Genomic DNA, 14,811 nt, shown 5'->3' with positions numbered 1-14,811 from the left:
TGTGACCCTGTTGCCAGAGGCATTACTACAGTCATATGTTTACTRTTGACTTTTCTCAACTCTTTGCTTCTAGGCTTACCTACAGACAAACTGACTTTCAAAAATGGTTTAATAATGATCAATTACACCAGTGGAGAAAAATGTCATAAAATTTATGAACGATCAACTGCCATATTATTCTATTGTGACAAGACTACATCTGAGGTTAGTTTCAAAACATGCTTCCTGTCTTCCAGACTTGCCCTTTTTTTATAGTAAGGAARGGTAGGGTGGAGAACATGAACATGCCTCATCATTTACAGATTAGAGAGGTGATTCAAAGGTTCTGAGAGGCCAAAAAAATTAAGAATGTTTTGAATTCCGTATTTATGGATGGTACATTTGTCATTGCACAGGAATATCAGTGCATATTGTTCCTTTAAGTGATGTCTATCATTACCAAGGCCTTTGGAGAAGTTGAAAAAGCATGTTCTTTCACAAATAACAGCTGTTTCTTTGTAAAAAATAAAAGGTAGAAAATTGAATTTGCAGGAAAGCAGGTATTACATGGCCAGACTAAAATAAGCYGGTTACTTGCTTTTAGTATCTGTCTGTATTTGTGCTTCCTTTCCTGTTAAACAGTGGTGTCTAGAATTACTTTTGCTCTTCTTATTTCGTGAGGGAAGCAGCAATTATGGCTGCGCTTTTATCAGAAGTGTGCATGAGGATAAACTCAGGTTTGGGAGAAGCCATGCTTTTCAACTGGTCAGAGGCATAGTCTGGCTTTAAGATAATATGTATGTTCCTGCATCTTCCTGAAGCATGATTGAGACATTTTGGTAGTTTCAATGTGTCTAAATGAGAAAGCAAATTACTTTTGTGTTGTGATTTTTCAGCCTGTGTTTTTGAAGGAAACTCCAGACTGCACCTACATGTTTGAATGGCATACTCAGTATGCTTGCCCACCTCATAAGTCTACTGAGTGCTCCTACAAGTAAGTTGTTTCCACAAAATTAGAATGGAGCTATATATTGAGAGAGACAAATACAAGCTTCTTGCAATTCATTGCAGCACTGCCCCTTTAGCTGTTGTGTTTTGACCAACTAATGTAGTGTCCAATGCTAGTGCAAAATATTTAAAATAACTTTTGCAGTTTGTGCTTCTGAAAACTAATTTAATTTTAAAAAAATGCTTTGAGATTCTTCTGGGGGAATAATAAAAGGGAACTGTATTTATTGATGGTTGAATGCCGAGTCTGTTAGGTTGTTGCAAATTATAGGTTATTGCAATTTATTTATAAAAAGCTAATTTAAACACGACTACAACTGTCTGCTTGGAACTTCCACCAAACAAAACTTCAGGAAAAATGTTATTTATATCTGTCAGAACCAAGTATTAGCTCGTTAAGATTGGATAAATGGGATCAAATGTGGCTAATAATTGGCCTAGAGTTTGAACATCTGGCCTCATTATATGTTTCTACCCTAAAGTAAAACAGTGCACTGTAACTATGTGTGTGCTTGCTATGCACTGAAATTAAATTGAATTAAAAGCTGGAATTGCTCTTGCATTGACTGAAGCTGTGTGCATGTGGACGGTTTCTGTGGGGGTAGCTGGTGCAGTGATATACCTCTCTACTGAGTTTGAAGTTTCTGGGGTGCATTGAGTCGGATGCAGCCCCTTTTTCCAGCATAATGCTCTGCTTAGAATTAGCAGGTTAAAATTACTGTAATGACTTAAGAATTGCAACTTTAAAATACTTAATTTTTTTACATGCTTTTAATCTTTTGTACAGGGATGATGACGGAAACTTCTATGACTTTTCATCCCTCACACGACATAGAGAGAACTGGGAGGCAATTGCTATATCTGCTACTACCCAGAAATACTATATTAATGTCTGCAAGCCCYTAGTACCATACAGTGCTACACGTAAGTGCAAAATAAAAATATATTCTTCCTAAAGCTAGGCATGGCAAGTGGTAGGACAGTCCTGCTGGTGGCTGAGTGGAAAAAAATCACAAAGCAAAGTAKGCGCAAGACAGTGGTGTGACTTCAGCACAAGAGGGAAAGATAGATTTGTGGGTCTGATTTCCATCTGCTTAGTGGGTGAGATTCACTAGCAGCTCTTACCTTCTCCTGATAATTTTGGCACTCTTCGTATAAGGACAGAAGAGTAAGTCTGCTATAGCTCTTAAAGATTAAAATAATCACTTCAGAATTTCTCCATGACATCTTCTGAGTGACTAYGTTTTGTGCAGTGCAAGGCCAGGTAAGAGACTGTAGCCTTCCACTCTGTAGGAGTCTGCTTCTCCAGTGGTAGCTCCTCCTACTTTTTGCATGATCTTAAGTGAGACAATTTCTACTAGTTGTGATTTTGGGGGAAAATACACCCCAATGAGTATGGTTTGRACAACAGCTTGGAGATAGATCAGCCATGGTATACCCGAAAGTAGACTAGTGGGGTTTTATTCCAGAACAGCACACTTTACTAACATTTTGAGTGATAATGAAGTTTTTCTTCATCTGTATAGGTTCCTGTCCTTCTGATGCTGCTGCCTCCCTCATTGAGGGTACAAAATGTACCAGTCTTGGGGAAGTGGCTGATGGTCCTCGTTGGGAAAATGTCACTTCTATCCTGAAATAYGTTAATGGAGATCTGTGTCCAGATAAAATTCGGAAGAAAACAACAATATTGCGCCTCAAATGCGATGAAAGCAGAATTGTGAGTGGGTTCCTTCTGCTGGGATGTTATATGTCTGTGCATGCAGACAGACTTACAAGCACTTGAGTTTTAGATGCTGTGCAGTGTTTAAGAGATCTTTTTGTACAATCTGTTAGGATAAATTTTATTGTTTGTAATAGCTTCAGATTGTCTCCTTATGTCCTGAAGATGAATGTAGTGCAACTTAGGAAGTGTTTCAAATAATGCTGTTGGCTGTTTAGTTAACTCTTGCACATCTGTATGCCTTGCCTTTAAGCACTCTTCCATTTGATGAGATTTGAATCACCTTTTGGATTTGCTGTTGCTCTAGGCTATCTTTAGCTCTCATTTGATTTAATTTCTCCTGATAATGATTTTGTACTGTTGGGTGTTTGAAATAATCACAGGTAGATACTTTGTCCTTGGATTAATTCAATGGACCATGATGATCTGTTAAGTTCTAGGGCTGATGTTTGAACTGAGCTCAGCTGCAGGGATAAACCTGTGGACATGGAATCTTACTCTGTCACTCTATAGCGATATAACTCCCTCCACTGTTTTATGTAGGAATCAAAGCCAGAACTTATAACTGCTATTGAAGATTGTGAATATACCTTCTTATGGTTCACTGCTGCTGCATGTCCTCTTAAAAGCAATGTGCAAAATGACTGTCGGGTAACCAATCCTGCAACAGGTAAGAAACAATCAGGATTCTGTATGTGGAAAAGACTGCTGGAGGCAGCACTACTGCTTGTGTTCTTKAGGGGCTGTGTTAGAAAAGGGCAGTGTGACATGTCCTCTGGAGAGTGACCAATAAGCTCACTGATGGTAGAAATATCTTGTAAGGTACTGCAATGTCCCTTAGAATATAAATGGTCTATAGTTCAAAACTTGTTCCTCTGTTAATGTGAGTAAGTAACTATTTGCTTTTCTAAGCTAACAGGTAAATAGGGTCTGGTTAACTTTCCTACTAAATCAAGTTACTGAAATATAATACAAARAAATGTCTTGATTTGAATCTGAAAAAGAGATTTAATGTTTCCCTGATCTCTCTACAGGCCACCTCTTTGATTTGACATCATTAAAGCGAGAATCAGGCTATAGCATCAGTGATTCACACAACAGAACAATTGAGTTGAATGTTTGTGCTGAAGCTAAAAGTTCMTGTGCTAATGGAGCTGGTAAGCATCTTGCCCCCTCTGGTACTGTAATCATTGACTATAGGGTAACCAAAAGAAATGCTTATGCTCAAGTTTTCAGTAAAGTGTGGTGTTTTACTGCAAATGCAGAAGCAGTGAMGGGAACAGCTGTGTGGCAGTATTGACTAGGAAATGGACCTAAAACTGGTTTAGGAAGTRAGGCCATGTAGCTCTACCAAGTGCCATTCACACGGGCTCACTTTAAGTCCSAGTGCTTTTAATTCCTAATGAATGGGTATTTTTTTGGACGTGAGGGCAGGAATGTAGGTGTTTCTACTGTACTCCTTCAATGCTGTGAAAATTGAGACATTATAAGCTTGAGCAGACCAGCTAGAGTGAACTCTGTGSTGATTGCTGTAATGCATCTGTACTGGGTTTTGTGTCTGCATTTCAAACTTTTGCCAGTCCTCTTTCTAGCTTTCTGTTCTGGGTGCTTCTGAAACATCAGTAGAAGTTAAATTTCTGGTTAACTAGTAGGTTTTTAATATGCTTACTAACAGGTTGAATTACTAGCTCTTCTGTCAAATTGAATATGAAATAATACTTAAGCATCGTAAATGCTAAAATAAGAATATTGCTTGTCATGAAAATTATTTTTGTGTAGCTAGAAAAAAATATTGGATCAATTTGGTTTTTAAGAGGCATCTTAAAATTATATATAATTGGTCTGACATTTTGTGTTAATCGCTTGGTTTTCAGAGAAGTGATAACCATTGCTCTGTGGTTCCTTAAGTATTTATAGATGCAGTACATTCAGCTGGTTGATGAAGTATTAAAGGCAATACTTGGTCTTTGTATCAGTGCAGCTCAGTTTAATGGCAATTCTGGATGGTGTGGCAAAGTCTACCTTTCATAGGAAAATTAAAGTGACACTAAAATCTTAAGTTTCCTGCTGTTTATTTTGTATGGTGCAATTTTTAAGGGTAGTTGCATCAGACTTGATCTATTTTCTTAATTTTTCTTTTTTCTTTTTTTACTTTAGCTGTCTGCATCACAGGTGGCCAAAAACCAATTAATGCTGGAAAACAGAGTAAAACTTTAAGTTATGAAGATCAAGTGTTAAAGCTTGTCTATGAGGATGGAGATCCTTGCCCTGCAGACCCTGCACTGAAGCATAAAAGCTATTTTAGCTTTGTATGCAAGTCTGATGCTGGAGATGACAGCCGGCCTGTTTTTCTGGCTTTTGATGAGCAGACATGCACTAGTTACTTCTCTTGGCATACTTCCTTGGCTTGTGAAGAAGAGGTAAGAATTACTTTTGCAGAAAACACTTGTGAGATTTGCAGTTTCTGAGTGGGGTTACATATAGCATCAGGGTGTTTTAAATTTCTTGAGGGAAAGGTTTCTTTCCAAATTCATGTAGGAGTTCTTGAAWGCTTTCCATATTGACATTTTCAACCGGGGTGAGCAATACTTGAGATCTCCAAGTGTTGAGCCAAGTTAAAACTTCTAACACTTGAGAATAACCCCTATATGGAACCTACTTATCTGCTTTTCTGTGCAGTTCAAATGGAAGCCATAGAGTGTCATGTTGGTAAGGGATGGTTAAGATCCTCCAGTCCAGCAGGACAGCAGAACTGAGGCTGGGTTGAGGATGGATAACATCTCTGTGCATGGGGATAGTCTTTGTTTCTAGGCARGTGACCAGAGGCCAGGCAAGTGTATGGTCAGTTTGCTCAGTGCAAAACCTGATAAACCTTGATRGCATGAATTTAGAATCTGCTTCTGATGTACAACACATGCTGTAATAACATAATTTGGTCAGTTTAGTTTGACTGGTGCTCCAGATGATGCTTTGAGATAGTCTTTAGTTAATTTTATCTGGTTAAAAATGACCAGTAGTGGGTGGGTGTAAGGAGTAAAAGGTAGCACTAGGTATAGGAGGCTAAATTAACTACTGGATGAATTTATCTCTTCTTAATACCTGAATATTTTCTTCTGTGAATTTGCCTAATCATTCTTTTTTCTTCTTTGATTACCTCTAGTGTGACCATCATTCTCTGCAGCAAGTTGTTTTTCCTYATCACTGTTTCAATACTACAATAGCTCTCGCTTCCATTTAGGAAAACATCTTCCAGTTTTCCTTTTTCCTTTGACAGGAGCTGTCGCATCTTCTCTCCTTCAGCTACACATAGTTCTGATTTCCCCTTCAGCAGTATGTGCCATGCTGCAATACAAATCAACAGTACCCAGSCCCACTGTGTTTTCTAGCTTGTTAATTCCATTTGGTGATCCTGAATGYGCTTCTGATCACTTTTTTTTACAGTGACCTAAGCTGTTTCAGTGTGATGATAGCTTGGTAGCAAAAATGATTATTTGTCCTGAAACTAAATTTGTTTGCTGCCCCTTTTCTAATTCTAAACAAGAATAGACTTCTCAAATTCCACATTGACTGTCAGTAGGTTTATGCACATTAAGAGGGTATGAAATGGGTTCTGAGGAGATGTAGTACTCGAGCCATCAACTTGCAATGCRCTAACTTTATATTGTTAGAATGTTGTTTTAACCAAGCTTGTTTGTTGGAGGTGATTCAATGATGTGGAGGAGATGAGGAGAGGAAGGGATGGGGACTGATCTTACAGAGTCATATTGATTGTGTATGCTAGAGTAGGTGTGCCTGAGCTTTGTCTTGATATTGTTCTGATAGGGACTCCATTTCATAAGAATGTTTAAATGATTGAAGTTTTTCGTATGCTGCTTGTAGTTTTTTTGTATCTACAGACAAGCAAAAATTATAATAAATGCTGCTTTACTTATATTTGGAACTTTTAAATGTAGCCATGCATCTGGCCACAAGAAGGATAGGATGTTTGTCAATTAATCAAAGCAAGTAATAAAAGAATAAGGTCAATAAATGTATTTTCTTGTAGGTGAAGTGCTCAGTAATGAATGGCAGTTCTGTTATTGACCTGTCTCCTCTGATCCATCGCACCGGCTATTATGAGGCATTTGTGGATGAAGATATTACAGATGTTTCTCCAGACTTCTACATCAACATTTGTGAGCCTCTCAATCCTATTAAAGATGTCAATTGCCCACCTGGAGCAGCTGTTTGCATGGTTCCTGTTAATGAATCGCCAATAGTAAGTACTACATCAGTAATCACTGAAATGTGCATTTCCCTAACAGTTTAATATAGTATCCMTGCCTAGGAGACCTGATTTGAACCAGAGGCTTGACGATTGATTACAGAAATGGAATGTGGAATTAAAATCCCCTCTGCAAAGTTCCTTTTATTAGTTTTCCCTATGAAGAAGTATTTTCCTATCCTGAACCCCAGTGGTCTTTTTGAATGTCGGAAAATTCAATACACTGATAAATATGAAAAATTGCTACATAGAATTTATTTCATGCACTGCTGTGTGCCAAACACAGACCCTGGGAAGCAGAATATATTAGCCACTCTGCGGCTTAATTGATCTTGTGATAGCCTGTTGCAGTTTGAMGCAGTTTAGATACTTCAAAATGCACTTAGGTCTTTCATGTAAGAATTTGACAGCTACATGTTTTACAGAGGATTGATTAAATTGTSTGTGTTATTACCTTGAGAGATGGAGGCTTTTGTTTTTGAGAACTTGTTTGCTAGCTCTAGAAGACAGACATAAACAGCTGAGATTGATGTGAAATTCATGGGTAACAATCTAGGGAACTTACTCCATTGTTAATGCTATTTTTAAGTTATGTGTTCGTAATTTGGCGTATTGATGTAAAGAAGAATTTACCTCTAAGATGCAGAACCTCCCTGGCTTTTGTCAAGCTTAATCAAAAAGTGTTTTGAGCTGTTCAACTTGTTTTGTTAGGATTGGAATGTAATAAYGGCTGTTCTTTCAGTATACAATGCAGTTTTCAAAAGTGCAACGGTTTTGCTCCCATGTAAACCAAACAGAGAAATCTGAAGTGATCTGAATCTCTGGAATCTAGGTGTGTCCCCTGAGTCTATTAATAYGTATTTTTGCTTGTGTAGGATATTGGTCGTGTTACTGAACCTCCCAAGATAAATGTGGCAGTAAATGAAGTTTACATCACTTACAACAGCACTACTCCTTGTCAGATAAAYAACAAATTGAACTATACTTCTGTTATTATGTTCCACTGCAGCCAAGGAACTAGTCTGGTAAGACATCTCATAAACTTACCTTGATATTGGAGTGTAATGGAAAGTAGGTAGTAACCAGTGTTAGCTTTGATTAAAACTAAGTCAGGCATTTGTTTCTAGAATGTAAGGATGGACTTGTTTCAACAAGAAGTATCATATTTGTGTTCTTAACTGGCCAAAATGTCACTGAGTACATGAACTTTAGGCTTAAGAGTAACAAGTTCTGACGGTTTCAAGGATCAGATTCCACGGAAGTGTCGTAATTATAACTTWATATTTACTTAAACTAAATGCTGTGTTGCACCTTATTTAGATCCTGAAGTTTATACCTCAGGCTAACACAGGAACCGGTATAACTGTGGAGCTATTATTGTTAAGTGTTCCCCCTATGTTGTAACCTTTTCCATAATCACACACAACTTTAAACATTTGCATTTAGTTACTTATGTTTTTTTATTTTGTACCTGAACACTAAGTTGAGTTTGTATGGTGATGTAAGTCTAACACTTCTTAATTTTTTTAATACTTCAGCAAACTGTAGAGAAGCACTTTGATATGATGTTTGTCAAACTTGAGCTTGCTGAAGATTGTGAAACCATTTTCCATCAATGTGGGGCATGAGCTGAAACTTGAGGCAGCTCTGAATATTACACAGACCATACTAAATCTTTAGTTTAAAACATGATAAARTAAACTGCTTTCTCTAAACCTTAACTCAGTGAAATTTCCTAATGTTCTCTGCCATCAAGAAGCTCAGCTCTCATACTTTGCTGCTTGCAACTAAGCTGAACATCAAAATCTCAACCCTAATTAAGACGAAAGCTTGTGTGCCTTGCTTGRTTTCTGGAGCTAGGTAGAATGCACATCCCTTTTAAGTTTTGTTTGGTACTGGTTATAGTGTGGTGTTTCTCCTACAATCAGTAAAACCTAGCCGTAGTGGTAACTGTGGTTAACTGTTGTGGAGGGGGGAATGCAGAAACAACAACAAACTCTCCAAAAATTAAATCTAATATGTCTTCCTGTTTTCTTTGGTAACAGGGTAAGCCAAAGATGATAAAGAAAGTTGACTGCAGTTTTGTGTTTGAGTGGGAAACTCCAGTTGTGTGTCCTGATAAAGTGAAAACTTTAGGTTGCTCTGTGATTGATGAACAACTGCACTATACTTTTAACTTGACCAGCCTTTCCGGACGATCATTCCAGGTAATTGTTTTCTGGTGGTTTGACATTGTATTATTTATTTATTCATTCATAACTGCCTATTGTTATCAACATTTTAAAACTGCATCCTGGGGTGTGACAAAAGGTTGAAACATATGCTGTGGGCAGTATTGATATTTGTTTGGCTTCTGACAGAAGGAATMATATTAGAGAGTATAACATTTTTATTGTTTTTGGGAGCGAAGTTAATGGACACAGTGATGGGTAAAGTAGGAGAAATCTTCACCTTTGACAGAATCTTGAATGAGAAAGCAGGTCTGCTGAACAGATTTTATCTGTGGTCCAGCATGCTTTAGCTGCAGTTTTGTTGTATTAAAGAAGGCCAGACTTGCAAAATGAGTTATCTTTTCCTCCTGWGTTATGCAAGTGCTGCCTAAGAGTTGGTTTATGAAGCATTTGTGTGATTTTGTAAATATTGACTCTAGACTTGTTGTGATGCTTCTGTTTGTGTACACAGGTATTTTCTGGATCCAACAATTACCATGTTGGTGTGTGCAGTAAGGCAGACTTGCCCCAGGGAAAATGCAGAGATGGGGCAGTGTGTCTGACATCTAAAAGTGGCGTGTCATCTTTTGGAAATATAAAGGAAATGAAAATGGTCTATAGCCATCAGGATGAAACAGTCATCTTGCAATATACCGGAGGTGATCGGTGCCCTACAGGTGAGATCAGAGCATACCCATTCTTTATGTTCAAAACTTGTCAGGATATTTTTCCCCTAAAATATGAGGGAGGAAAGCAACAGGACAGGAGGACAGCAACATCGTTTTCGCTTGTGGCAATAGAAACATGTAGTTTTGCTAAATCACAAGCATCGTACTAATAATCTGCAACATCAGCATGTATCTCCCTAGAAGAGACAGTGCAACTTTTCTGTAGGGATGATTATAGCTAATTGTATGTTACATCTAGTTTTCTAATTGGGTTTAAACCCAGTGTTTCAGTATTTCTGTTGTTTGCCACTGACGTTTCTTTAGTATTGAATTATGGGCTTTGGATAAGGCCCAGATGAATTTGAATATGATATGCCTCCTACTGCATGGAGTTAAGAGATTCTACCTTTCCTTCTCAGTGACTGAAAAGGGAGAGCTCTGTGTGTTCCCCTTCAAGTACAAAGGGAAGACTTATGAGGAATGTGTTACAGAAGGGAAGAATAGGCCGTGGTGTGCTACAACTGAAAACTACCAGGGAGATGAAAAGTGGGGATTCTGTAGCAGCAGTAAGTACTTCTTATACTTCATGTGTAAAGGTCTTAGTTAGCGCAGAGATTTAGCTGCACTAAAATCATACATGCCTGAAAGCATCTTACAAAATATTCTTTTTCTTTTTTTCCAACCTTTCCCCTTACAGCAGCTGCAAGAAAGGAATCTACCATTATCTTTACATGTGATGAAAATGCTGGTGTTGGGAGCCCATACCTTCTCAGTGAGACTCTTGGTTGTGCTGTGACATTTGAGTGGAAGACTCAGGCTGTTTGTCCTCCCAAGAAAATGGAGTGCAAGTTTGTCCAAAAACACAGAACTTATGACTTGAGAATGCTCTCTTCCCTGACAGGATCATGGACCTTTTTACACAATGGGAACTCGTGAGTAATGAGCAACTTACAGGGAGCAGCTTGCTTATCAGTGCARTTGTAATGAGGCATAGTGTTTCTGTTTGGTCCCTGCTCAGTGTCTTAAAACTGTCAATGCTTAGCAYTTCATATAAATTAAAAAAATTCAGAAAGGAACCCATTTTATCTGAAGGAACTGAGTAATCGCATTCTTAATTCTTACCCTTTCCCTRTATTGGTAAACCTTTTTAAAGGTTGAATAAATCTATACTAAAAGCTATTTAAAAGCTTTCTGTTTAAACTGCTGTCTTAAAAATGTAGTTTTGTTGTTTAAACGGTATTTTTTTAATTCTTAATAATTTTGAAGAAAAAAACTTAATTACTTAGTTGCTTTCTTTTGACTCAAATTTATAACTTGTTGTCTGAACTTTAACGGGGGCTTTTCACCCATATTCCTTGATGTATTAGCATAGTGGAAAATATGAATGTCAGGAAGTCATTGACCGCTCCAGTCTCCTTCCTCCAGTTAGGAAATAGAAGTGAATTGGCAAAGATGACAGCACCTAATTCTAAACTTAGGATGAACTGTGGGGTAACAAAACTGCTTCATTGACCACCTTGCAAGCAGTTGTCTGCTCTAACGTATCTGAGCTGGTATAGCTCCAAGGAGATTCTGAATTTAGGGTGGCACCATAGCCTTTAAAATAAAAAGACTTTTGGGTATATCTTGACTCTCTTCCAATTTCTGCTTTGGACCTAGGTCAAAATTAACCAGTGACCTAATATGGTAAATGATAATTTTTTTTGGTTCAGTCTTTTACTTGAAAATGGTAGAAATAATCAGCTGAACCTTGATTTATTCTGTGAGCTAATTTAAGATTTAGTTTCTTGCAACCTGTTTAGTTTCCAATGAGGATTCTAAAGTTTGTGTATCACTTTTTCAGTTTAGCCTAAATGAATTTTAAACCAGTTTGGTCTGCTGTGTTCTGTATAGGTACTATGTGAATCTCTGTCAGAGGGTACATGAGGGACCCACAGGCTGCCCTGAAAGAGCCAGTATTTGCAGGAAAAGCAACAATGGAGATGTTCAAGTTCTTGGACTTGTTCATACACAGAAGCTGAATGTGACAGGTARAGTTACTTTCTGTTCTGTAGAGAGTTAGAGATCAAGGTTTTAAATCTTATAGCCTGGCTATAGTAGTTCTTAAATTATGCTGAAGCCTTTATTTTAAAATATCTTTATCAGTGAATCTTCTGTTTAAAAACAAAAATGCAATGTGATGCTTAAGCCACGAGAAGACATTGAAGCAAATAAACAGTGTTGTCATTAAAGMTGTAAGAAATGAATTATCTATCTGAACATCAAGAAACCCTTTTTTTTACAGTGAGGATACCCAATCACTGGCACAGTGTTGTCTAAAGAGGTTGTGGAGTTTCCTGCCTTGGAGATATTCAAAGGCTGTCTGGACATGGTCCTAGACAGCTGGCTCCAAGCGACCCCATTTGAGCAGGGGGTTTGGACCAGATGACCTCCAGAGGTCCCTTCCAACCTCAACCAATCTGTGATTCTATAACTGTGAGAGTGGAAGTAATTTTTGTTCATCCAGTTTGAAAAGACTACTAACTTCTTCAATTAAAGCAGCATGTGAATAATGATTAATTGACTTAACTCTTACAAAAAGGAATAAAAAAAATCTCAACTTTACTCAAACTTTTAGTTTAAGGAATATTTTTCACATTGGTGCTCAGGGAAATTTTCCATCCATTTACAAAAGTAATGGCATGTATTGCCTGTGTTTATTGCCTGAGTTCATTTATAAATGGATGTCTTAATTTACCCTTATATTTAAAACAGTGATATCTTAAGTGTAAACATTTGTTGTGGCCATACTRGTGACCTGAACACAGAGTACAAAGTAAAGTAAAGGTGTTTGAGGAGTGASTTTTAAACAATCACAAGTGTGAATACCTCAAATTACTGAAGTACTGTAATTGATATRTGGTCTATGCAGGGGAAAAGAATAGTAGAAGGAAGGAAGTCGAGAGAATGAGCAAAGAAAATTTCRGTTTCTTACAAAAACCTTTGGTCAYCCCATTTTTTTTTCTTCTAGGTGATACAGTGTATATTAGTTATTCCAGTGGGCAAGAATGTAGGAAAAATAAGAAAGTAACAACAATTATAGAACTGAAATGTGCAAGAACAGTTGGCATGCCCATGCTGCAGAGGTGAGTAATAAATTTACATACCAGTGATCTTCAATCCCTGATTCCTTTGTTCCTCTCTAGTAAGCCCTTAAGTCTCAGGACAGGGACTGTCTGCTCTGTTGGGACAGTCCCTAAAATAATCCTTGTTCTGTACTTGTAAGCCATGGATCTTCTGGAGTTTGTGCAATTGTTCATTTCCATAAACATTGCATTTTGTATTTATCTTAACACTTCTGGGGAAAAAATTAGGCATTCTACTTCCAAATTAGATCTGACAATGGCTTGGGTGCTGTTGTTTTCAGTGTCAGTAGCCAATGTCGTAGTACAACCACTGTTAACTCTGTTCAAAATCTGTTTATTAAAGTACATTTACTGTAGGTAAGTGACCTAATAAAACATGGTTTATTGTAGCCTCAATACAGTGTATTTAACCAGAAACTGTCTAAAATGAGGTGTATTTATGCATGATCACAGATACGAAGAAGGCTTGAGGACTTCTTGCTTAGTCKCGATATTATTAACTCTATATTGCTTGTAGAACTGGGAAACTTAATAAATGTTCTGTATGAGTCAAAGAACTAGGTAGCAAAATCTGACTAGGTGTTGTGGTTTAGRAATGGTATTCTCTAATTCTGTGCTCCCACTGAACCTGCACGCYGCTTGCTCCTGCCTTTCYCCTGTGGAGGGCTAGAGRGGAGAAGTGGAGGGACAAAGGGCAAAGATGATGGGCTGAGATAAGAGCAATTTACTGGAAACAGAAAYGAGATAAGAAAGCAAACAGTAAAAGCAACAATAGTGATGACAGAGGATACAACAAAGAGAAAAACTATTTGTGTGGAGGCAACCATATGTGACGTTAGTCCTTCTAGTGTGCTGTGCTGGCCCAGGAAGGATCCCTTCTCCCTGGAAAAGTTGTCCTTCCCCATTTCCTGCCAATGATGTGAGGTGGTATAGAATAACCTCTGGGTCTTGGCCATGACCCCTCCTTGCTACTGCAGAAATTAACCCTGTCCTGGCCAGAACCAGGATGCTACCTTATGCCTTTTATCCTGCTTAAATAAAAGGTAGGTTTAACATGCTGCAAAAAAGCAGCTTGATATGTTTGCCAACTAAAATATATTGATAAAGCCCTTTGATACACRGTGGGAATTCTGGAATTTTCAGTAGGAAGTTCAGGTGCAGCCAGGTCTTCCMAAGTCTTGAAACTGCAGAAAAATCCAGGGTAATTCTTGAAGGTTGCCTTTTTGAATACTACTTGACTATTTTGGCTTACTCTCAGCTTGATGCTTCAGCAAGACATTGTTGCGTGTGGATTAGCACCTTTCTCAAGATGCTGAAGACTTAYTACTCTTTCCTAGAATCATCAGCTCTATGTTTTATTTGATAGGTTTGATGAAGAAAACTGTGCTTACTACATCACRTGGGACACACGTGCAGCTTGTGCTGTGAAGCAGCAGGAGGTAGAGGTGGTGAATGGAACAGTCATTAATCCTGCAACTGGGAAAAACTTTTCTTTAGGGGATGCTTATTACAAGTGAGTAAAAAACCCCACAAACAACCTCCAAAACAACAGAATGGTAGAACTAGTTACCCTTCTGGAGAAGATTGCTAATCTGTGCCGTTTATAAACTGCAGAGTGTACCATATGGTTCTCACAGTCAGTAGTGTGTATGAGCCACTGAATCATGCTTTTGTCTTCAGTTTACYTTAAACCTTTGGAGGTATTTACATGTTCACTCACACATTGAGGGCAGTACAGCTGGAAAAATTTGCATTCTGTGCTTACTAAGGGTTATATTTGTGCTAAATATAATCCTTATTTCTCATGTTGAGGGAGGAARCCACAGTGCTGCATCTT

At 38.0% G+C, this 14,811-nt stretch overlaps 1 protein-coding gene across 1 annotated transcript in view; it reads left to right on the top strand.

Annotated features, from left to right (window-relative positions):
- Nucleotides 1-14,811, top strand: part of IGF2R (insulin like growth factor 2 receptor) — a 57,457-nt gene that overhangs the window by 37,733 nt on the left and 4,913 nt on the right. Inside the window, exons 28-43 of the mRNA XM_057364427.1 lie at nt 74-204; nt 876-973; nt 1,775-1,911; nt 2,514-2,704; nt 3,251-3,377; nt 3,742-3,864; nt 4,865-5,127; nt 6,753-6,965; nt 7,847-7,996; nt 9,017-9,178; nt 9,654-9,858; nt 10,269-10,415; nt 10,547-10,781; nt 11,743-11,879; nt 12,860-12,974; nt 14,341-14,487. Of these exons, the coding sequence (XP_057220410.1) occupies nt 74-204; nt 876-973; nt 1,775-1,911; nt 2,514-2,704; nt 3,251-3,377; nt 3,742-3,864; nt 4,865-5,127; nt 6,753-6,965; nt 7,847-7,996; nt 9,017-9,178; nt 9,654-9,858; nt 10,269-10,415; nt 10,547-10,781; nt 11,743-11,879; nt 12,860-12,974; nt 14,341-14,487 (2,581 nt within the window). The remainder of the gene's footprint in view (nt 1-73; nt 205-875; nt 974-1,774; nt 1,912-2,513; nt 2,705-3,250; nt 3,378-3,741; nt 3,865-4,864; nt 5,128-6,752; nt 6,966-7,846; nt 7,997-9,016; nt 9,179-9,653; nt 9,859-10,268; nt 10,416-10,546; nt 10,782-11,742; nt 11,880-12,859; nt 12,975-14,340; nt 14,488-14,811) is intronic.

Source organism: Malurus melanocephalus, unplaced genomic scaffold, assembly GCF_030028575.1.
Source record: "Malurus melanocephalus ecotype Western Australia unplaced genomic scaffold, MMel_1.1 scaffold_38, whole genome shotgun sequence".
NCBI classification, from domain to species: domain Eukaryota; kingdom Metazoa; phylum Chordata; class Aves; order Passeriformes; family Maluridae; genus Malurus; species Malurus melanocephalus.
This window is presented reverse-complemented; position numbering and strand designations above follow the sequence as displayed.